General features: G+C 42.1%; 1 protein-coding gene across 1 annotated transcript; it reads right to left on the reverse strand.

The window, feature by feature from the left end:
• Positions 1-7,674: 7,674 nt before the first annotated feature.
• plcxd2 (phosphatidylinositol-specific phospholipase C, X domain containing 2) lies at positions 7,675-25,072 on the reverse strand. Its single transcript, XM_084703336.1, has 7 exons — positions 23,989-25,072; positions 23,013-23,149; positions 22,655-22,774; positions 21,191-21,400; positions 18,952-19,062; positions 18,658-18,785; positions 7,675-8,257 (listed from the first exon to the last, which is right to left on the reverse strand). The coding sequence occupies exons 1-7, from the start codon at positions 24,089-24,091 to the stop codon at positions 8,098-8,100; spliced, it is 969 nt and encodes a 322-aa protein (XP_084559462.1). The 5' UTR covers positions 24,092-25,072; the 3' UTR covers positions 7,675-8,097.
• Between the last annotated feature and the right edge of the window lie 52 nt (positions 25,073-25,124).

Below are 25,124 nucleotides of genomic sequence, written 5' to 3' on the forward strand. Positions count from 1 at the left end.
AAGAGAGGGTACCATTTCTGGAGAAATTGTGAGGTGTGCTTGCAACTGATGCAGCATCTTTTATTTTTGGTTTTTTACTCTACTACCTTTAAACCTATATTGTTTCAACTAATATCAGACATCCAAACATTTGGAGAAAGAAAAGTTTTCATAGGCGTACTTTTTTTTCAGCCGATATGTAGAAACATGCATACTTACTATTGAAGATTGCTGATTATATACACTTAAAAATACAAAGAGTTAAAGTGTCGAATGAAACAGGTTTCTCGTGTTTTCCTTCATGGAAGGTAGCTATTGGTAATGTGGGAACCTCAAACAGCCTACTGTTGCATTAAAAACTAAGAAAAAAGGCAATCCTATGTGAAAATGGTCCTGTTATTTTTAATCGTTTAATCGTTTACTCATATTGCTTTTTATTCATAATTAAAAGAGCTGATTCAAACAACAATGTTGTCACTCTGGCAATATCTCAGCTGGGATCAGGATTCAAACAGTACCATCTGCTAACTGAAAATATGCCCCCCAAAACATAAATAAGTTTCAAATGTATTTTTTTTTTTTTACTGGCTAATATTACAAGCTTCCTGGAAATACAGTTTGATGCACTTCAAATTGAACTGTTGTCTAGAAAGTAATTTGTTTGTTCATACCTAGAGGTAGCCAGAAGGAACTTGGATATGATACTATATCTGGTAGATCCTGTGCTTTGGACAACTAGCTAACACTGTTAGTAACAGGATAGCAGCTAGCCCAGGGGAGACTGGGTATGGTTGTAACACGGAGAGGGCTGTAACACTACCAATTCCATGAATCAGGGATAAGATAGGAGTCATGTGACAGTTTCAGTTTCCTCAGGTTTCCTTTACGATCCCACATGGAGGTTTTTCAGTCAGTGTTGCGATCTCTCCTGAAGCTACAGCAGAAAATGTTATTCTGAGGTAAGAAAAAAAAAATATATTTTTTGTTCAATACTTCTGAAGCATAGTGCAAGTTCTGTCAGGCAACGGATTCTTCTTCGGATGCTGGGCAGGCGCCCGTTGATCTATAATTCCCCGGGGTCTAAGCTCCATTTATCATTCTGTAATAAACATCTTTCACTCATCCCAGGTCTCTCCTGATTAAACTACCGTTGTAGATAATGTTGTATGAGTTATATTAGGTCTAACTGTACTATCTCTAGTAAAGAATGGTGTATCAACCTCCTGCTAATTTCAAAGCACCATGCTAATACAGCTAGCTAAACAATGGGTGACCGTGGCGGGGATGGTGGTAACACGTGTTTTTAAAACAAAAAACATCAGATATATACATATGAATGTGTACGTACAGACATGCACACACCAACGCACACGTGTGCATGCACAAACACACAATATGCACATACATTCCCCATATTCACACATTTTATTGTTGCAGCCATTCATTTAAAATAAAACTGTTGTTGTGGCATATCACTTGGTTTTTGTGCATTTTGTCTACCTGTTACAACTCACCCCAATATGTGTTACAACCTACCCTGGTAGTGGGGTTGGTTGTAACAAAGGACCACCTTGTATTTGTCCTCATCTCACAAGTCTGTGATATAGTTGAAGAAAATTTAAATTGTTGCCATTTGTAGTAGACAAATATGGGTACTTTGCCTAAAAGTTTCAGACGTATAGCAAAAAAAAATGTAGTTTAAGGTGCTGAAGAAAAACCATCCCCAGTCTCCCCTACTGTTAGGGCACATTCTAGCTCACCTGAACGACCGTTGACGCCTCCACATCAGTTGATAAAGTAAACCTCAAAGGGCATTATCCCGCTTATAGCATGGTCATTTGCCCAATTTTTTTTTACAAACATTAATTTATGTTTTCAGGCGTTTTGTACTAGAAATCTTATGTTTTTCAACGTTAGCCAACTCTGATATTTCTATTCTGCTCAGCTCAGAGAACCAACACCGGCTTTCGTTTGGCTGTCCCAAAATCCAAATCAAGATTTTCACGGATAGTATCGGCCATATACTAGTACTAGGCTACAGTACTTGTGTTGGCCGCAGCCTGTCTGAAGTAGGCTACCCTAACCCTAAGTAGGATTGACTAGCGAGATGAATAGGGAATGAAATGTGAGATGAGCGGTTACGTGACACTGACAGTAAATTCAGAAAAGTTTAAATTTCCGAATAGGTTAAAAGGAATATTGAAGTCACTCATTGTTGTAGAGCTAGCTAATTACATGCTAGGATTTGACTCAGTCCCTGTTATGGTTACTTAAGTTATTTCAGACACTTTGTAAAGGCTCATACTATGTAGCCAGCGCAATAATTTAGAACGGTGAACAAACAGTTTTGCTGGAACTACTTAGTAGATGTCCATATATCACCTGATAACGGACACCCCTGCAGCCATCAGAATCGAGTATTCACCCAGACCATGGTATAACTTGATTTATGCGGAAGCAACCGTCCGACGCACACACCTCCGCATTGTCCATTATCGGGTGATATTGGACACCTCATCGGGCATTATCCCTTACGTACAGTATACATATAATACATTATCACCTTGGCCTGTTCCGGGGATCTCAGCTAGGATCGAGGCCTGCCTCACAGACATCTCCGCCTGGATGACCGATGCACCACCTCCAGCTGAACCTCGCCATAACAGAACTCCTCATCATCCCGGCCAAACCCTCCATCTTCCACGATCGCTCAATCACCCTGGGATCGGCTGCGGTGACCCCTTGATCCTCGGCCAGGAACCTTGGGGTGACCATGGATGACAAGCTTTCCCTCACTGCCCACATTGCTGCGGTCTCCCAGTCTTGTAGATTCAACAACATCCGGAAGATCAGGAGATACCTGTCTGAGCATTCCACCCAGCTGCTAGTCCAACCACTTTTCCTCTCAAAGTTGGACTACTGCAAATCACTGCTCGCAGGTCTCCCAGCATGCGCAACCCGCCCTCTCCAGGTGATTCAGAACGCAGTGGCCCGTCTGGTCTTCAATCTACCCAGACGCTCCCATGTTACCCCGCTCCTCATCTCCCTCCACTGGCTTACCATCACGGCCCGTATCAGATTCAAGACTCTGGTACTGACCTTCCGAGCGGTGAACGGGACTGCACCCGACTACATCAAGTCTCTTCTGCAGCCCTACACCCCCACCCGCCACCTACGGTCTTCTTCTGACAACCGTCTGGTGGTCCCACCGCTCAAGAGCGCCTGGTCCCAACACAAGCTCTTCTCCTTTCCCTGTCCCCAAAAAATTTGAATCAGCTCCCCACCTCCATCGGGGAAACTGACTGTCTCCCCACCTTCAAGAAAAGGCTCAAGACGCACTTGTTCCGGGAGTTCAACGGCACTTAGGAATGCTTGGCTGGACCTGATGTTAGTTTCCTCCAGGATCACAATGACTCTTATCGAGAGACTTGTTGCTCTTGTTGGTTAGTCATAACGGATTTAAACTTTTGTACTCACTGTGAAATATTTTACTGTTGATTTTTCTACTACAGGTACACTCTTGCACTTTTTGGGTTTCATGTTGTTTAATTGTAACTTGTTTAACTGTATGCTCTTTCTTTTGTCAGGTGTAGTTAGCTATGCAAGTAGCAAAGTGACTGAAGACTTCTTGTTCACTGAGTCGGACTGCACTGAAAGCAGTGAACATTCCATGTTGTAGCCGTTTTGGACATTTTAGTCCGACTGTACAGTTTTGCACTTGCCTTGGGTTACTTTGGTTGTGTTACGTGTTATGTGATTATGTTGTTTCTATATTTGCATATTATTTCTATATTTGCATATTGTTTCTGTATTTGCATATTGGACTATCATTTGATTGGACTATAGAATAATTGGTAAATTGGTCATTACCTTGAACGTTATAATTGCAGCACCTGGACAGCTCATTGGGTAGATGACTTGGTAGCCAAATGTTGGGTCTAAAGGCGCTTAACAGATACGTTTTTTTGACCACTTTTCGGTACCATCTTAACTTTTTTTAGTTTACTATCTTTAACTTTGCTTCATTGTATGAATTTACAACTACTTTGTGTTCACCTTTTTGGAGCCAAATACATTTATTATATTCTTTCAAGTTTGGAGTATCAAAAGTGCGTAATCCACTACCTGCTCACCAGACCCACGGCCTTCCTTTACAAAAAAGAATTATATGAAAGTATACTATAAGTATACTAAAATATGGATAGTACACTTTTAGTCCACTTTTAATATACTTTTAAAAAGTATACTTAGAAAATAGTTCACTTTTGATATACTTTTAAGTATGCTTTGAAAATAGTTCACTTTTTATATACTTTTAAGAAGTATGCTTAGAAACAGTAAATGGTTTTACATTTCTTCTGGAGTAGGATGTACGTTTTATATTATTACACAGCAAAAACAGTCAAAATACTTTTAAAGTACATAACAGGTAAAACATTTTAGATCCACCTTGTACATTCTAATTATTCATGTCTATGAAAATCTATTATGCATTGCACATTCAATCTTTTTGAAAACATTTTGAAGCCCTATACTCTTATAATTATAAATTGGAGTATTAATAGAAAAAGTTATTTGAGAAAGAAGCAGACAAAAGGGTTGCATTTTGAAGGTTATACTGTCAAACTGACTGAAGAACAAAATAACGACGTGAAAAAATGAAGATAGTGTGGCTCATTGGCCGGTCAATTCCCATGATGCAAGGTGGTAAATAGTGTAAAAAATTGCTGAAGTTTGCTGTTTTTTCGAAATACAAATGACTTCATGAATTTCGTTTTTAAATGTGTCTGCTTAGAATGTAGTGTTTTGTTGCGTGGTCATTTTCAATGTTGTGCTCACCATTGTAATCATGAGTTAAATGACTTATGTTTGATCAGAAGAGCTGGATTTTACGTAATGAGTGTATACACAGTATAGATCTTAGAGTCCTTGCGGGGCAATAGGGTGCAAGGAGACCGGAGAGGTACAGTGGTGCCAATCCTTGCAGAGATTTGTAAGTTAGTAGTAAAACTTTGAAATCAGCTCTGGCTTGGATAGGGAGCCAGTGTAAAGAGATAAGAGTAGATGTTATATGATCAAACTTTCTTGTTTTAGTCAATAGTCTAGCAGCAGCATTTTGTACCCGCTGTAAAAATAAATAAAGTGAAAGTGCACTACACATGTTACTTTAGAGTATTCCAAGGTATACTATGAAGTACTTTAGGAAGTTTACTTCATGAACTGAAAGTGCACTACACAAGCTACTTTACAATATTCAAAAGTAAACCTCAAATACACTATAAGCGTACTTTATAGTGTACTAAATGACCTAAAAAGTGGGCCAATTCAGTTTACTTTGTTCAAAAATAGTATATAAATAAGTACACTGCTAGTATACTTTAAGTGCCATGATAATAATATACTTTTTATACTTAAGTATACTTACAAATTAAACTTGAAGTATACTTCTTTTTGTAAGGGTTGACTGAAGTTCGAATTTGAACATTTGAAACCTTAGAAAGGCCGCCACATTCCAGCTTGTTTTATTGTGCAAGCCTTGTTAGAACACACGCATCGTGACGTTTCTCACTGTGGCTAGCTAGTTAGCTATCCTTCAACATCTGTCTGAAGACTTGTCATGGGGGTCATGTGACCGGCTATCCGCGCTATGATTGGTGTTTTCCAATCCAATTGTTCAGATACTGAAAGGCATCAATTGCTCAACAGAAATGATGATCGTCATTCCATCCCCCTTTCATGGTTTATTGCTTTATTAATCTTTTAGTCCCAGCACATACTAGCGCAAAAACAGGGGAAACAAAACTGACTAGTTTAAGTTTCAGCTAACTTGTTGGTAGATCAACATCATCATCTGGTGCTGGAGAACTGGATATCACAGCTACAGAAGAGCACATCCCTGCAGAAGCGAGAAGGCTGGACTCCATTTTGCTCCAAGCTTAAGAATCTGACCCCCGATAAATTACTTGTACAGCTGAGCTACTAGCTAACTGAATCACTAGGTAATTGCCAGTAAGGGCCAAAGAGCCATATTTAACACCAGATTATCCAAAATAACACTTTAGCAAAGATTTGTCAGATGAATCAAGACCAGGATGGTTGAGTCTAGCGGTGCTTAATCTGATCTCAGGGTTCAAACTCCAGAAAGATGTTCAGGAGTTTAGTTACAGTTTAAATCACAAGGCTGCCATCTTGGTCCCAGGTTCGATTCCCTTTGGTTTCATGATTTTCCATGATTTAATGATGATGACATCTTTGTGTATAAAGCCAGACAGTTTTAACCAACAACGCTTAGTGGAGGGGTGGGATTTGAATCTGGAACCTCTTGATGTGTAAACTACCACTGAGATATCCATCCCGTTAGCCCTGACTGTGTCCTGCTGTTTTGGAACCATCCTGGCTGCCCATGTTGTTGGACCAGCCTCTCTCATGACATCAGACCCGAGACTGTGATGGTGGTGGAATGTTGGACAGCATTCCAGAACAAATTCCGGAATTTCTGAGTGATTCTATGGAGGCTGTTTTGAAAGAGGTCTTTTCATGAAAAAAATAAGAGCTTTTAAAAGTTAAACACTAAAGAAATGTAAATTACAATAATAGATGTTTGTGGTCTCTTCGTCTCCAAGTCAAATGCTGCTGTACATACAATCTTTTATTGCAATATTGTAACTTTATGTGCAATTTTTTGGGAACTGTGCATGGATGTGTGAGTTTATAATCTTTTTACATTTGATCTTATTTTATAAACTTGTGTATTCATTAAGTGCACCCGAGGAGGATTGTCTCCAATGTCGTTGTCCAGTGTACAATGACAAGAAAGATATTCTATTCTATCACAAGTCCATTAGCCTTACCATGGGTCGTACGCACACACACACACACATAACCATTGAAACGCACACACACAGCCATGCATCCCCTGGAGAAAGCTTGAGTTGACATGTTAAAACTCTCCCTGGAAACCAGGGGAGCCCGGTGGATCTATAGTGTGTGTGTGTGTGTTAGAGAGACAGAGGCAAGGACCGTGGCTGACCCTGTCTCTCCATCTGAGCTATTTCTCTCCAACAGGTCTGGCTGGAACACACATACTCACACTAGTGGAGGGAGGGAGGAACAGAAAAATGAAAAGAAAACATTCCACTCTAAGGCAGGGGTGATAGAGCAGCAGTGATGATGCCATCTCTCCTCTTTCTTCCTCTTCTCCAACTCCTCTCTCCTCCTCCCCTTTCTACTCCTTTCCTCTCTCCTCCATCTCTCTTTCTCTTATGCTCTCTCTCCTCCTTTCTCCTCCTCCTTTCTCCTCCTCCTCTCTCTTTCTCCTCTCTCCTCCCTCCTCCTCCGCTCTCTCTTTCTCCTCACTCCTCTCCTCTCTCTCTCCTCACTCCTCTCTCTCCTCCATCTCTTTCTCCTCACTCCTCTCTCTCCCCATCCTCTCTCTGTTCTCCTCCTCCCTCCGCTATCCTCCTCCTCTCCTCACTCCTCCTCTCTCTCCTCCTTTCTCTCTCTCTCCTCACTCCTCCTCTCTCCTCCTCCTCTCTCTCCTCCGTCTCTCTCTCTTCCTTCAATAATTATTTTCCTCTTGTTTCCAACAAGGATCACAGGAATGTACAGTAGACAACCACAATCCAGCCAGCGCAAGCCACATGCAACACACATATACACACACACACACATGCACACACAGACACACATCTCTAAGATTCTACTTTTATACTCTTTACAAGTTATAACAAATGAAGATGACACCTTCTGTCATTTCTTATACAGCTCATATTTTTATAGCATCACTGCATTAAAACGTACCGATGAAGAAGTGACACCAGCGATGTGTGCATGTTGACATGAGCCAGTCTGTCACATGATCAGAGTCCCTGGGTCATGTGACCCATAGTGCAGCTGCCATATTGGATGGAGGTGAGGAATCTGGAGAGGACACAGATTTGATCTCTGCTCCTTTAACACTTTTATCTAAAGCATGTGCACCAAACGTCTTGCAGGTTCATGGTCAGAGAATCAAAGGGTAGAGGTCAGGTGGGTTAAAGGTCAGGAGAGTTACAGGGCAGGGGTCAGGTGTGTCAGAGGTCAGGTGGGTTAGGGGTCAAAAGGATTAGAGTTCAGGGGTCAGCAGGGTTTGCGGGCCTGCTCAGCCAGTAGCAGCCTGTTCAGAATGATGACCCTGTTGGAGAAGTCCAGCAGCTCCACAAAGTCTGAAGTGATGATGTTGACTCCACCCACACCTGGTCTCTGGGCCTCCACCCACGACATAATGGTGGGGAGGTTCCTGGGGGGGAGAAGGAGGAGGAGGATGGGGAGAGGAGGAGGAGGAGAGAAGGAGGAGGAGGAGGATGGGGAGAGGAGGAGGAGGAGAAGGAGGAGGAGAGAAGGAGGAGGATGGGGAGAGGAGGAGAGAAGGGAGATTTGAAGGTAAGAGACAGTCTGGGTGTTTGTGACAGTGACAGTTCCAGTCCAGCTTGGCCCACTGTTCCCAAACTCTCCACTAACCTGCGGTCCATCAAGATCCGCTGTTGGCCACTTTAACAAGGTGTAATGGAAGAATTCGAATCTGTATTTTTAGGTTAGATTGTAATTATGGCTACTTATATTTAATTTTTTATTCTAAATTCCTTTAGTATTAGCTAGACTTTGCTCCTTTTGTATAATTAGACCACATATTTAAGCTTCAAGATTCCTGCATTGTTTAATGTATGCACCTTCCTGCCAAAGTAAATTCCTTGTTTGTGCAAACATTCATGGCAAATGAAATCCCTTCTGATTCTGATTCTAACCTCAGCTGCAGACAGAACTGATGCAGGAAGGAAGAATGTTTATCTTGAGATAATAAACTATCTTGTTTCCTCGGAAACGCTAAATTAGGAGACTTCCTCCCAGACCACTGTCTCCATGGAGACACGCTGCAGGAGGGTCAAGTTAGACTGACATGCTCCAGTGCAGTTAGACTGACATGCTCCAGTGCAGTTAGACTGACATGCTCCAGTGCAGTTAGACTGACATGCTCCAGTGCAGTTAGACTGACATGCTCCAGTGCAGTTAGACTAACATGCTCCAGTGCAGTTAGACTGACATGCTCCAGTGCAGTTAGACTGACATGCTCCAGTGCAGTTAGACTGACATGCTCCAGTGCAGTTAGACTAACATGCTCCAGTACCATTAGACTGACATGCTCCAGTGCAGTTAGACTGACATACTCCAGTGCTGTTAGACTAACATCCTCCAGTGCAGTTAGACTGACATAATCCAGTGCAGTTAGACTGACATGCTCCAGTGCAGTTAGACTGACATGCTCCAGTGCAGTTAGACTGACGTAATCCAGTGCAGTTAGACTGACATGCTCCAGTGCAGTTAGACTGACATACTCCAGTTCTGTTAGACTAACATCCTCCAGTGCAGTTAGTAGGGATGGGCGTGGTTAATCGAATATCCGGATATCCTAAAGTAAGTTAGTATTCAAATACTTTTTTCGAATACTTATGAGCGTAGTTTAATTTTAAAAAACATTTTATTGAAAAACCGTCGCGTCGTGTTGTGAATTCTAATAGTTGTGACGTTAGAAAATGATGAAAACCATCAAAAAAGGTAGGCTACGCCTGTTTTCTGCTGCGAGTCTCCTTTCATTTCATTTGGCGCTACAAGAAGCATAGTGTCCTGGCTAAGCAGTACCTCGCAGCAACCTCAGGTCCTGCAGTCTTTTCTACGCCGGCCTGCTCGTAAATCGACTCCGTACTCGCCTCTCCCCTGAGCCTGTTTACATGCTAATTCTCCTGAATAAAAATGCGTATGGCTAACGCAGTTGTGGCTTTTTTATTTTCTTACCAGTAGCCATGTAGAGCTAGCGTAATCGGCTGTTTATGTTTGCATTGTGTGGTGGCGCACCGTATCCTATAGGATTCCGGTTCCAAGTTAATATCCAAGTTAATATGCAATAGTTCTCCGTGTGTCTTTCGTTTTTATCGCGAATAGCCTACCCAATGTGTTTAATTCAGTCCAATGTAGCCAACTTTTTATTTCACATAATAATGGGCTAATCGCTTCTTCGCCAAATTAAGAGCCTACATCTGAAGACGCAGCGTTTTTTCAAGTTCATTGTCTTTTCGTCATGTTAATAAATTGATCTTTCATTTGTTTTCTTTATTCAACCCTTATTTAATCTAATAGTTTAACAGTCCCAATTATTGCCAGAATGTGTGGTGGTTCATGTGTTTACTGTATGCTTTGCGTCACGTCAGGCTAATTACATAACGGAACCACATTAACAAAATAGATTATCCGGATATTCGAAAATAATTTCGGATACTATTCGAATAGTGAAATCAGTTAAAATCTCCATCCCTAGCAGTTAGACTGACATAATCCAGTGCAGTTAGACTGACATGCTCCAGTGCAGTTAGACTGACATGCTCCAGTGCAGTTAGACTGACATGCTCCAGTGCAGTTAGACTGACATGCTCCAGTGCAGTTAGACTGACATGCTCCAGTGCAGTTAGACTGACATGCTCCAGTGCAGTTAGACTGACATGCTCCAGTGCAGTTAGACTGACATGCTCCAGTGCAGTTAGACTGACATGCTCCAGTGCAGTTAGACTAACATGCTCCAGTGCAGTTAGACTGACATGCTCCAGTGCAGTTAGACTGACATGCTCCAGTGCAGTTAGACTGACATGCTCCAGTGCAGTTAGACTAACATGCTCCAGTACCATTAGACTGACATGCTCCAGTGCAGTTAGACTGACATACTCCAGTGCTGTTAGACTAACATCCTCCAGTGCAGTTAGACTGACATAATCCAGTGCAGTTAGACTGACATGCTCCAGTGCAGTTAGACTGACATGCTCCAGTGCAGTTAGACTGACGTAATCCAGTGCAGTTAGACTGACATGCTCCAGTGCAGTTAGACTGACATACTCCAGTTCTGTTAGACTAACATCCTCCAGTGCAGTTAGTAGGGATGGGCGTGGTTAATCGAATATCCGGATATCCTAAAGTAAGTTAGTATTCAAATACTTTTTTCGAATACTTATGAGCGTAGTTTAATTTAAAAAAACATTTTATTGAAAAACCGTCGCGTCGTGTTGTGAATTCTAATAGTTGTGACGTTAGAAAATGATGAAAACCATCAAAAAAGGTAGGCTACGCCTGTTTTCTGCTGCGAGTCTCCTTTCATTTCATTTGGCGCTACAAGAAGCATAGTGTCCTGGCTAAGCAGTACCTCGCAGCAACCTCAGGTCCTGCAGTCTTTTCTACGCCGGCCTGCTCGTAAATCGACTCCGTACTCGCCTCTCCCCTGAGCCTGTTTACATGCTAATTCTCCTGAATAAAAATGCGTATGGCTAACGCAGTTGTGGCTTTTTTATTTTCTTACCAGTAGCCATGTAGAGCTAGCGTAATCGGCTGTTTATGTTTGCATTGTGTGGTGGCGCACCGTATCCTATAGGATTCCGGTTCCAAGTTAATATCCAAGTTAATATGCAATAGTTCTCCGTGTGTCTTTCGTTTTTATCGCGAATAGCCTACCCAATGTGTTTAATTCAGTCCAATGTAGCCAACTTTTTTTTTTTTTAAACAATGTATTTATTGTTTTCCAGTTTGCAAGTTATATCAAATTGAATAACAACAGAGCAATACACAGCAAACATTTTCACCCTGTTCCCCCACCCATAATAATAGTGTAACTAAATGTTAAATTAAAGACAGATAATAAAAAGAAAATAAAAAGAAACATAAAAGCATATTTTACACATTGAATAATGGGTGTTTTTTGTTGTTGTTTTTCCTACTAGTCAATGTACATAATCAGATAGTTGTCCTACTCCCCCAGAGCCTGTTCTTGCTGGAGCAAGTTACCAACATTAGTATTATGCCTTAAGAAGTACCTAAAAGGTCCCCAGGTATTATCAAAAACATTTTGTTTACGTCTAACAATATACGTTATCTTTGCCATTGACATGTTTGAGGCCATTTCTTTAACCCACATACCAATTCTTGGGCCATCAACACTTTTCCAATTAAGAGCAATTATACGTTTAGCTTGTAATATACACATATCTATGAATCTGAACTCTTTGCTTTGTAGAAGTGGTATGGTAGGATATAAACCAAGAATAAAAAGTTTGGGATTCAATGGTAATTTCTTTGATAAAATTTGATCAATCATATTAACAACATCTTGCCAGAAGGTTTTCACTTTCCCACATTCCCATATACAGTGAAACAGTGTCCCCCTTGCCTCACCACACTTAATACAGGTATCAGGAATATTATCATTAAACTTATGCAATTTCACAGGAGTTATATATGTACGCATCAGCCATTTATACTGTAGGAGTTTTAGGTTGCTGCTGATTGACTGCCTCTGTGCCTCTTTACAAGCCTCTCTCCAGTCTTCTAAAGATATTTCCTCCTCTATATCTTCATTCCATAATCTCAGTTTTGATTCTGATGATTCAATAGATCCAGACACAAACAAGTCATACAGAGTTGAAATTAAACCTTTGCCATAACAGTGTCTAGTGACTGCTACTTCTAATGCAGAAATGGTGGGTATATCTAATGAATGGTTTTGAGATGAAGATATAAAACTCCTAAGCTGAAGATATCTGAAAAAGTTATTATTTGGAATGTCATATTTGGTAGATATTTCCGCAAAAGACATAAACACTTCATCCTCCTCCCTGTACATGTCTTGTACTTTCCCTAACCCCTTTTCAGCCCATAGTTTAAATCCTCTATCCTTTAGCCCTGGTTCAAAGTTGGCATTACCCCAAATAGGACTGAAGCGTGAATGGGACAAATTTATATTCAAATATTTGCAAGTGTCGAACCAAACATCAATCATATTCAATATAATAGGGTTGTCTGTATTTTTCTTCAGATATTTACGGCCTGCTGAGTACAAGTACAGGTGCAATGGTAAACTCGGTTTAACAGAGCAGGATTCCAAATCAATCCAAGCAGGGGGATTTCCGGAAGAGAAGTAAAACATGATCGACCGCAGTTGAGCTGCCCAGTAATACCATTGGATATTTGGGCATTTAAGGCCGCCTCGATCATATGGTAGATAAAGTAAAGATAGACGTAATCTGGGACGTTTATTTTGCCAAATAAAGTTGGTAAACAGTTTCATGATTCTTGTGAACAAGGACGAGGGAGGGGGTAGGGGGATATTCTGGAACAAATAAAGAAATTTGGGGAGTATATTCATTTTTAGAATATTAATCCTGCCAATCATTGAGATAGGTAAGGATGTCCAACGCTCTATTGAAGAAATACTAGCTTGCAGAATTGGGTCATAGTTTATCTGAGCAATCTTATTCACCTCAGGGACAATTTGTATTCCCAAATATGTAAAATTATCTGTAGACTTGAAAGTAGAAGCATATACAGGACTATTTTTCCTCTCTGTTTCATTAAGTAGCATTATCGATGATTTTGAGTAATTAACTTTATAACCGGATATTTTTCCAAATGTTTCAATAAGACTTAAGAGCGCTGGGATAGATCTATGTAGATTTTTAATCATTAATATTACATCATCGGCAAAGAGCGCTATCTTATGTTCTAAATGACCCTCTCGAATTCCATAAATATCGCTATGTGACCTCACCGCTATAGCAAATGGTTCAATTGCAAGGATAAAAAGCAATGGCGATAAAGGGCTCCCTTGCGGGCAACTTCGACAGATGTTAAAAGGTTTGGAAACCTTACTATTAGTCAAAACTTCTGCAGTAAGCCCTGTACAAAGCAATCTAACCCATTTGATGAATGTACCTCCAAAGCCAAATTGTTTTAACACCTCAAACAGATAGGGCCATTCAACACGATCAAAAGCCTTCTCTGCATCAAGTGAAAGTAAGGCCGTGTCTGTGGCCTCTCTCTGACTGTATAAAATATTGAGCACTCGTCTGACGTTATGAAAACCCTGTCTCCCTTGAATAAACCCATTTTGGTCTTCCCCCACCACCCTAGGTAGAAGATCCTCCAATCTTCTTGCTAAAATTTTACAAAGTATTTTTGTGTCTGAATTTAGAAGGCTAATTGGACGCATATTTTCACATTTTGTATTTGTTTTCCCTGGTTTTGGAAGTAAAGTGATTAAGGCGCCCCTCATAGATGTGGGGAGAAGACCATTCTCAAAGGATTCCTGAAACATCTCCAAAAGGGGTGATATTAATTTGGTTTGAAATTTTTTATAGATATCTATCGAGATGCCATCTGGGCCGGCCGATGTAGCAGCCTTCATACAGCCAATCGCTTCTGCAATTTCCAATACAGTTACATTTTGATCTAATGCTCTACTTTCTTCTTCCGAAATTTTGGGAATATCAAGGTTGTCTAAGAATTGTGTCTGCGTGTCCAGATTAGGAGAACACTCAGAGCTGTATAATTTCTCATAGAAGACTCTGAAGGTCTCATTAATCTCTGTCGGGTCCTCTAAAGTCCTACCACTTGGGGCTTCAATACAATTAATAGATCTTTCTGTTTGTTGTTGTTTAATGCGCCATGCTAGAAGTTTTCCGGGCTTTTCCCCCTGATCATAGTAGGACTGTTTGAGTCTCATTAAATCAGCAGCTGCTTTGTTAGCTGCCAATTCATTGTACTGAGATCTAAGCAGTAGCAGTTTTGAGTGTACATCCGTAGCTATATGTCTGTTATAGTAGATTTCTGTTTCCAGCTTTTTAATTTCCTCATCTAATGTCTTCATTTCAAGTCGTGTAGCCTTTTTCTTTGAGCTAGTGAAAGAAATGATCTGGCCCCTAATAAAGGCCTTGAAAGCCTCCCATCTTGTACTAGCAGAGGTCTGGGACTTGTTACATTCAAAATACAGGTCTATTTGTTTATCTAAGAAATCTACGAATGTGGGATCCGTAAGCCATCCCGGTTGAAAACGCCATTTTGGGGGATCATTCACTAATTTAGTATCTTCATAGGTCAAGGATACAGCTGCGTGGTCAGAGAGGACTATACTACTATAATGACATTCATCAATTTTGGAGACAAGTAGTGCTGAAACTAAAAAGTAGTCTATGCGTGAGTGAGTTTTATAAGTGCTAGAATAGCAGGAATACTCTACTGCATTTGGTTTACCATGTCTCCAGATATCCAACAGATTTAATTCCTTCATAAAATGGTGTAACGCCTTTCTCGACTTATTGTGAGTATCATCTAAACCAGTCGACCTGTCTCTTGAAGAGTCTAACGTGCAATTAAAGTCACCAGCTATTATGTATTGTCCGGGGAGATTTGATGCAGTCAGAAATAAACTATCATAGAATTTAGGGTCATCTTCATTGGGACCATAGACATTTATCAAAGTTATGGTTTCAGATAATAGCCTGCCCTGGACCATAATATATCTACCTGCAGAGTCCTTAACTATATTTTGTACCCGTAATGGGACAGATTTATGAATTAGTATCATAACCCCTCTAGCATGAGTGGTGTAGGGAGCAGACAACACTTGACCCTGCCATCTTCTTGTTATTTTGGAAACATCCTCACTCAACAGATGTGTTTCTTGTAAAAATATTACTTTTGATTTCAAGGATTTTATCCTGCTCATTACTTGTTTCACCTTTGTAAGTTTGTTCAGACCCCTACAATTCCACGATGTAAATTTTATCTTACAGCTATCCGACATTAAATCCAATATGTATTAATGTATCCTTAGGAACCATTTTGGTAAAGTACATTGACAAACCACACCCGAAAATAAGAGAACAAATAATAACGTAAAACAAAAAGCCCCCACCCCCACCCCCATACGAACCTGAAGTCCATGCGCTCTGAACCTCCCCTCCCATCCCACACTTTAAGCTAACGATAAAGCGAGTTACTAACTTTTTCTTCCTTCTCTTAAGCTCTAACTAGCTTTCTCATTTTTCCTGAATACTAATCACACATAACATAAGTAATGTAACATTGAGCTATGCAACATTTGCAACCTGTAGCCTGGTCACTAGACATATTATAAAGTAAAACCGCCTGAACACATTTAACACAAACCTGAAACCCGCACATGCAGGCTGGAGAGCGGAGAAAAGGGCAAAAAGTTCTTAGCCTAGCCACATAAAATCCACGATGCGTTGTAGCCTACGTCCAATAGGGCTAAACCAATGTCAACTCTGTCCAATGTGTGCTCCCAAGTTGACGATAAATGTCACTTCACCTTACCAGTGTTTGGGTGCTTAAACAGTGTCTCTCATCCAAATTTAAATCCAATGTCCACAAGAGTAACGTTACATTTTAACGTATGTTAGCCATAACAGCCTAAAGAAGTGATGCTCAGTCCTGTCCGTGTCAAAGGGATAGGCTAAACAAAAACGGAACAATAATAATTTCGTGGAAATGGCTAAAAAATAAAGTAAATTTAGTAAGGCTACTGTGTTACTTTCCTGTCGGAACCTTTCAGCGGCGAGCCCGACTCAGTCTTTAGTTCAAAGGGATTGAATAAAACGGTCCACCTCTGCCGGAGTCTGAAAGGCGTGGGATCTCTCTTTGTGTGTTACCAGAAGCCGGGCTGGAAAGATGATTCGGTGTTTGTGTATCCCCCTGTCTCGTAGCTTCTTTCGCACCTCATCGTAGTCGCGCTGCATCCTGTGCACACCAGCAGAGAGGTCCACATAAAAACGAACCGGCTTATTCTGGTACAAGACCTGTCCCTTGGTTCTAGCTGCCTTCAGTACCCGCTCCCTGTCTTTAAAGTTCAAGAACTTCATGATTAAAGTCCTTGGATGAGCCGTGCGAGAGTCATTGCTTGGCGGAGCGCCTATTCTATGAGCCCGCTCCACCACCAACCCCTCTCGTGGTTCCATGTTCAGAGCCTCCGGTATCCATTTCTCCAAAAATTTAGTTGCATCCTGACCCTCAGTCTTCTCTGGTAGCCCCACCAATCTCACGTTGTTTCGCCGACTTCTGCATTCCAAATCATCAACTTTGTCAGCAAGGCTTTTGACTGTGCTTTCCAGTTTGCTAACTTTGGATGTTAGCTCGTTAACGTCATCTTCCGCATCAGAGATCCGTTGTTCGGCATGCTCTATGCGGCCTGTGCAGTCCTGTATCTGTTTTTTTACATCCGCAATTGTTGCTTGCACTCCATCAATTTTTTTATAAAGTCCACTTTTCAAGGACAATATGGCTTTCATGATATCTTGATTGCTATTCTTGTCTGGATCTAATATTTCGTCGTCTGCTTCGTCAAGGTCATCCTCGTTAGCCATATTGTCAATCTGAATGTTGCTAGCCTCCTCGACCTCCAAATGTTCGCCGTCTTGTCGTGCTTTCTTTTTCTCTTTCTTTGCCTTGTCTTTAACATTTTTTCCTGACATTTTAATTGTGGATACTCTTATACACGTGTTGCGTGACTTTTGACAATATTTTGATTAGTATTGTAGGATTAAATTACATTCCAGCAGTAGAGCTTAAAATGTGCGACCTCCTAGCACCTCGCCATACCCGGAAGAACGTAGCCAACTTTTTATTTCACATAATAATGGGCTAATCGCTTCTTCGCCAAATTAAGAGCCTACATCTGAAGACGCAGCGTTTTTTCAAGTTCATTGTCTTTTCGTCATGTTAATAAATTGATCTTTCATTTGTTTTCTTTATTCAACCCTTATTTAATCTAATAGTTTAACAGTCCCAATTATTGCCAGAATGTGTGGTGGTTCATGTGTTTACTGTATGCTTTGCGTCACGTCAGGCTAATTACATAACGGAACCACATTAACAAAATAGATTATCCGGATATTCGAAAATAATTTCGGATACTATTCGAATAGTGAAATCAGTTAAAATCTCCATCCCTAGCAGTTAGACTGACATAATCCAGTGCAGTTAGACTGACATGCTCCAGTGCAGTTAGACTGACATGCTCCAGTGCAGTTAGACTGACATGCTCCAGTGCAGTTAGACTGACATGCTCCAGTGCAGTTAGACTGACATGCTCCAGTGCAGTTAGACTAACATGCTCCAGTGCAGTTAGACTGACATAATCCAGTGCAGTTAGACTGACATGCTCCAGTGCAGTTAGACTGACATGCTCCAGTGCAGTTAGACTGACATGCTCCAGTGCAGTTAGACTGACATGCTCCAGTGCAGTTAGACTGACATGCTCCAGTGCAGTTTACTGATGTCACTGAGGCTCTGCAAACACAGCATTTGTGGAACTTCCCCATCTCCTCACTTGCTAGTTTTAGCTTTTATTTCTATTCTTACTGCCTAACTCTATCTCCTCCAAGGTGTCCTTGTATTCTGAGGGTTCAGGGTAAAGGTGAGAAAGTATGCATTTCTCAGTGACCATGCTTATAATAAGAGTTATACAAAGAAAACATGATTAGATTATAAAGAATTAGATTAGAAACTGATACAAAATCGGTTGAGAGGTCAACAATCTTTTGTTTGAAATTCATGAAGATTTATCTGAGTATTAGAGCCCTCTGCTGGCAGTTCACCGTATTACACACAGTTATACACACTATATACACACTTATACAAACACTTACACACTACATACAGTATACTCACTACATACACACTCATATACACTACATACACATTACACACACACCCTTCCCCCACCTCACACACACACACGCATATACACACGCTTCACACACATACATATGCTTAACCCACCCCACACACACACATTCACTCGCCCACCCCCACCTTTCCACCAGGTGGTTTCTTAGGCCCCTTGCCAGGCCCCGCAACACTGTCTGGGTCCGGGGTGTGAGGATGGCCTGGGACACATGGAAGCCCTGTTGGCTCCTCTCCTCCAGGGTGCTGTCCAGGAACTGGGGACCACAGAGGGGAGACAGAAACATTGGTGAGTGTGTGTATTTGTGTGTGTGTGGTTGGAGTAAACATACTTAGATCCCATGCCAAGGACAGACACACTTTGTGTGTGTGTGAGAGGGCCACCTGTCTGTGTGTGAGTGTGTGTGTGTGTGAGAGAGACACCTGGGTGAGCTTGCGGGTATCGGTGGTGTTGGCCCAGGGAGCAGGGATCCTGCTGCCAGGCCACAGGAGAGGACAGCCCTGCATGGAGGAATGATGGTAGAACACCAGGACCTAGAGAGAGGGGAGGACAGATCTATTATCTCTGTTAGTCTAACCTGTCTGTCTCTCTTCAGCACTTCACAACCTCTTCCTCCAAGTTCATCTGTTTTTCACAGTCCTCCCTCTCCTCCCCTCTCACTCTTCCTTCCTCCCTCTCCTCCCCTCTCACTCTTCCTTCCTCCCTCTCCTCCCCTCTCACTCTTCCTCCCTCTCCTCCCCTCTCACTCTTCCTCCCTCTCCTCCCCTCTCACTCTTCCTCCCTCCCTCTCCTCTCACTCTTCCTCCCTCTCCTCCCCTCTCACTCTTCCTCCCTCTCCTCCCCTCTCACTCTTCCTCCCTCTCCTCCCCTCTCACTCTTCCTCCCTCTCCTCCCCTCTCACTCTTCCTTCCTCCCTCTCCTCCCCTCTCACTCTTCCTCCCTCTCCTCCCCTCTCACTCTTCCTCCCTCCCTTCCTCCCTCTCCTCCCCTCTCACTCTTCCTCCCTTCCTCTCCCCTCCACCTTTCTCCTTCACTCCCTTTCTTTCACCCGCCAGTCCTGTTGGATAATCTGGCCTCAGATTAGGGTCACAGGAACAGGAAATCACCTTACTGAGTCACACACACATGCACATATACCCATGCACACAAACACACACTTACAAAAGCACGTACACACACACATACATGCACACACACAGAAAGACAGTGAGAGGAAGCGAGAGAGAAAGAAAGAGAAAGATGGAGAGAGAGAGAAAAAGAGAAAGTAAGAACAGATCAATAGACGGGAGGACTGTGTGGTTAATGGGGTCATGTTTATGAGGACTCAGTGTGTAGTACAGTCAGGGTCCACACCTACACTTAAAAGTTTCACAAATATTAGTTTGCATCATTAATGAGTACTTGATGATGACTCTACTATACTCTATTGTGCTCAGTTTTTCTTTCATCTACTCTGTTTTAAACTTCTCTGTTCTCTCCTTTTACTGTGTGAAAAAAATGTTTTGATAAAAAGGTATGTTATGGATGAGATGGAGTCAGCGATGTCGACATGACTGAGAACAGAGACATTCCTGATCACCCATGGCCATAATGAGGGAGATGTTTGATATTGTTGGTGTCAAAAAGGATTCATGGCAAATGTGCTGCATGTGTATAGTGTCTTAGCCTGGCTGCCAGCCCAATTTAGCTTCGCCCATAATAAAAATTTGGTCGGGAAGTTGTGTCTGGGGTTGCTAGTTTTGATGATCAGATGATCAACAGTAACGTAATCAACCACGTCACCAAAGAGCGCTTGGGTTGAATTTGTTTTCAACAAACAACATATTACGTTGCTCTGATTGGTTGTAGGTCTATCCAATTGAGTGAAGAGGCATTTTTTTCTGGGTTCGATTGAAACACGCCCCATACTCACAGCCCAACAGAGCGGTTTCAGACTCATATTCTGACTAGAATTATGTGTGACAACGTCAGGCTAATTCTTATCGTAATGTCTTATTGTATTAATGTATTAATATGATGTGAGGTCCAGATACCAGCGTGACACTAAAACAGGCGTAGTAATGGCTACTTTATACTTAAGTATATGTTAGAGCCCATACTTCTTTGGTTTAACTTGAGTGAAAGTGTGGAGTCAGTCCTTCAACTTTTACCAGTCTTTTGAAACATGAGTATATGTACTTCTACTTGAGTGAAGGATGTGTGTACTTTTGCCATCTCTGGATTACACGCACACACACCTAGAACACCCAGTCATCCACATGCATGCATACACACTACAGTGTACACACCTAGAACACCCAGTCATCCACATGCATGCATACACACTACAGTGTACACACCTAGAACACACAGTCATCCACATGCATGCATACACACTACAGTGTACACACCTAGAACACACAGTCATCCACATGCATGCATGCACACTACAGTGTACACACCTAGAACACACAGTCATCCACATGCATGCATGCACACTACAGTGTAGGGCAGATTTCTCCACTCCTGACCATCCTCTAATCTCTTAACCATCTTCCACTAAGATGCAACCGGTCCCCTCTCTCACACACACACTCACTCACACACATACACACCAGTCCCCCCTCAAGGTGGATTGCCCAGATTACACTTTGACCCCCACAGCCCCTGACCCAGGATGACCTGGTACTCTCTGGCCCACAGGAAGTCGAGAGTGATGTTGTCCACGGGGGTGGAGCCGCAGAGCTTGGAGCCGAACACCTCCTGCAACATGCTGATGAGGTAAGAGTGGTGCTCCGGACCCATGGCGTAGTGGTGGTTGAAGTCCAGGAACACAACCTCCTTATTGTGGGAAGACAGGAACGAGTTCATCTCCAGCAGGCTGTCTCGCACCTGGGTTGGGGGTGAATGTATGTGTTTGGGGGCAGGGTTGTCAGGAAGGTAAATAAATATCAAAGTACCATTGAGATGAGGCTGGAGCACAATAAGCAGCCACCATGCAGTGTGTAAGGTCGCTCTGACAGAAGTCAAAGCCAGTCCCAGCCAGTGTTGGGCGTTACTAAGCAACGCGTTACTGTAATTAAATTACTTATCCACTGAAAAAGTAAAGTAAGGGATTATTGTTCATTTTTAGGTAATTTAATTACAGTTACTTGTAATGTACTTGCGTTACATACTGTAAATGAGTCAAACAGTTCTGTATAAATCAATATTAAATTAAAATCTAAATGTATCGTTTTAGGGTAAAAGTGAACGCTGCCTCTTTAAAATCGTTAGCTGTAGTGCAGTTGCACGGGAGACGTGAGTGTTTGCTGCATAAGCGAGGGCTCTAGCTGTTTGAAGTGGAAGATTTTGGACTTGGCTGCAGCAAGTAGCTCTAGCTGTTTTACCAAATGGAAATATTTCAAGTACTTTACCTTATTGTCACAGGTTAACAAGAACATTAATGTAAAGTGCCAGCTCTGTCCTGGGGAGAAAAAACGATATGCGGCTGTGGCTAGCACAAGTAACCTACTGAAGCACCTCACAAGGCATTATTGACGAACAGTTTTGAGTGATCCATGTTCATCATGAAAGTTTGCACAGACTAGGAATTGACTCTGGCATCGACAGATAACACCTCAGCAACACCTCTTAAGCAGGCAAAACTTGATTTTACATCGCCAGTGTAGAAAGTGTCTGAAGGTGAGCTTAAAAAATATATATTGCAAACTAGATTGCAGGAAGAGATGCTACTGCTGCGTACTGTAGAATCCTGTGATGTCATGTTTAACTTAAAGTTAAGCTTTTGTGTTATGCACATATTGTTTGGTAACTAAAGATGAAAGAAGGCTACGCGTGTTACTAAAATGTTAAGTATTAGTAGGCTATGTTTTAAAAAGCTAAAAGGCTAAACTGTTCCAAGTTTGACTTGTATTCAATTATTGAAAGACTTTCTTTTCTGTTGTCTATCCAGTCAAGGTTTTTAGGGATTGTAAGAAGTAATGCATTACATTACTTATTGAGTAATTAAATTACTTTTCAGACAGAGTAATTACAAAAGTAATTTAACTACAATATTGATGAAGTAATTAGTAATAATAATTAGTAATTACTATTTGAAGTAACTTACCCAACACTGGTCCCAGCACACACCCCCAGGCTCACCTTGTGGCCGAACAGGCCATGGATGAAGTAGATCTCGGTTCCGGTCTCTCCAGGCTTGGAGGAAACTCGCAGGTCGAAATAGCGGATCCCTGCTTCCAGCTGCTCTCTGAAGGTCAAGTTCTAACAGCAGCAACATCAGGGGCAGACACCAGCAGCTTCCTGTTTATACTGGATTAATTAAGCTGAAGGCATCTCAAAACCTGCTTCTTGGGTAAAATATCAAACTATATTACTGTAAGTGAATGTAAACTACCCCTTTATAATGATTCCAACCATCTATTTATTTACTGTTCACTCTGAACCACTATGAACCTCCCTGAACCACTATGAACTTCCCTGAACCACTGTGGAGCCCCACCTGAGTCATGGACCACTTCTTCATGACCTTCTTGGCCATGAGGCGGAAGACAGTAGCCAGGTACTGGACGATGGCCATCTGGTCTGGGCCCACTGGAGCATGCTCATCCACCCAGAAACTGAAGGAGTCATGTGACCCTGGTGTGGGCAGAACGGAAGAGTGGGAAGGAGGAGGGAGGAGAAAGAGAGGTGGAGGGGAGATGAGGAGAAGAAGAGATGAGGGAAAGAGATGAGGGGAAGAGATGAGGGAAGAGATGAGGGAAGAGATGAGGGGAAAAGATGAGGGAAGAGATGAGGGAAGAGATGAGGGGAAAAGATGAGGGAAGAGATGAGGGAAGAGATGAGGGGAAAAGATGAGGGGAATAGATGAGGGGGAGAGATGAGGGGAAAAGATGAGGGGAAGAGATGAGGGGAAGAGATGAGAAGGGATGAGGGAAGAGATGAGGGGAATAGATGAGGAGAAGAGATGAGTGGAAGGGTAGGACAGAGAACGTTGGACTACAGAGTTGTGTTGAAGAGCCTGGCTTGAGCTTGGATCAGGCTGTTTGTAGGTGTAAGTGTGTAACTCCTCTCTCTCTATCGGCTGAGACACTCTTCTCTCTCTTTCTCTCTTTAGCTTTCTTTCTATCGCTCTCTCTCTCTCTCTCTCTATTTGTCTCACACACAAAAAAACAGGTCACATCAAGGTAATGAAAGATTAACCTCAAGTCATTAGACATACTCAAAGTAAACAAAACACACACACACACACACACACACACACACAGAGAGAGAAAGAGAAATATTAAGAGAGAGACAAAGACACACACCTCACGATAATTAAATATTGGAGTAGCTACATACAGTATGTAGGTGCCATTTCATTGAGATAAACGTTGCAAGCTTTAGCATCCTGTGCCAGCGGGGATCCCCTTAGCCGCTAACAGGCCCACACTCCTCTACAAATCACTTTTAACAATAGCGTAAGACGCACTCACCGGGCACCGCGAGGTGCTTGAGGGGCATCGCCGTGAGAGCGGGGTTAAGCGAGCCCATCCAGTCGGCATTGGCGTTACCGATTCCCGCGGGTCTCGTTTTCATATCGCCTCCTCCTGAGAGTAGGCTACCCCTACTCTGAGAAACTTTGGATTGTCAGATTCGCCAAATGTGTATCCGGTGCCAGTATGTAGTCGGTGTCCTAGCCATTTCCCTCAGGTTTACGGTGCGACAAACCATCACTAGATCTGGACCAGCTCTCAGTTGCCGCTCCTCGGTAAATAGGCCCTATACACCTGTGGAATGGTGTCCATGAGCGGTTCTCTGTGTTACTAGGTGTCCCGCCCTCCCTCTCTGGAAGCCTAACGCGCCTCTAGCTAATAAATGTGGCTAATCTTCTTAGTACGTCTCGTTACCGCTCCCCTCCCTCCTCCTCTTCCTCCTCCTCCTCGTGGCACGGTGACAGACGGAAGGCATCTGTAGCAGTGTGTCAGACAGCAACACCGGTTTGTGTGGAAAAGGCCCATAAACAGCCGAAGCGCCCCGTCATACAAGGGACCTGATACAAGCGTCGTGTAATTAAAAGCAGTAGTGGTGGAAATGAGCTAGGGAGCGCGGGAACATAGGCTACCTCAATAAAACCCGAGTCTCCCAGCAGGCATGGAGCTCTGGCTGGGTTTACTTTCAACATATTTTCTGTCTCCACACACACTAGTGTGCGCATGTACACTCATATAATAGTTTTCGATATATTATTGAGGGACATATAGGCCTATGCTATATAGAACTCAAGGCATTACGGTTTCTTGTTAAACCAATGAAAACTAAAGTAGGCCTATGAAAAATGAATAAATATACAAATATGTATATATAGTCTACTGTTGGTAAATGATTATAACAATTCTTACTAATTTTAAAATTGCATATTTATATATAGTCTACTGTTGGTAAATGATGATAAAAAATCTTACTAATTTTAAAATGGCATCAACTGACATTTCCACCTTAACTGCATACGTCCACTTCAATTCACGATGCACGCATCACTTCCGAATATTGCATAAACCAAATCAACAACTTCCTGGAGTGAGCAGAAGTTAGCTCGTTCTCAAACATAAAACGCAAACGCAATGTTAAT

The sequence above is a fragment of the Hypomesus nipponensis genome, chromosome 8 (assembly GCF_054491055.1).
Source record: "Hypomesus nipponensis isolate SF chromosome 8, ASM5449105v1, whole genome shotgun sequence".
Lineage (NCBI taxonomy): Eukaryota > Metazoa > Chordata > Actinopteri > Osmeriformes > Osmeridae > Hypomesus > Hypomesus nipponensis.

Excerpts from the sequence above, each read along its gene's own strand:
- plcxd2 (XM_084703336.1), bottom strand. The coding sequence starts at position 24,091 with ATGAAAACGAGACCCGCGGGAATCGGTAACGCCAATGCCGACTGGATG. Across the intron at positions 22,775-23,012 it reads AGAAGTGGTCCATGACTCAG|AACTTGACCTTCAGAGAGCA; the intron begins GTGGGGCTCCAC and ends TGCTGCTGTTAG. Across the intron at positions 18,786-18,951 it reads ATACCCGCAAGCTCACCCAG|TTCCTGGACAGCACCCTGGA; the intron begins GTGTCTCTCTCA and ends TGTGGTCCCCAG.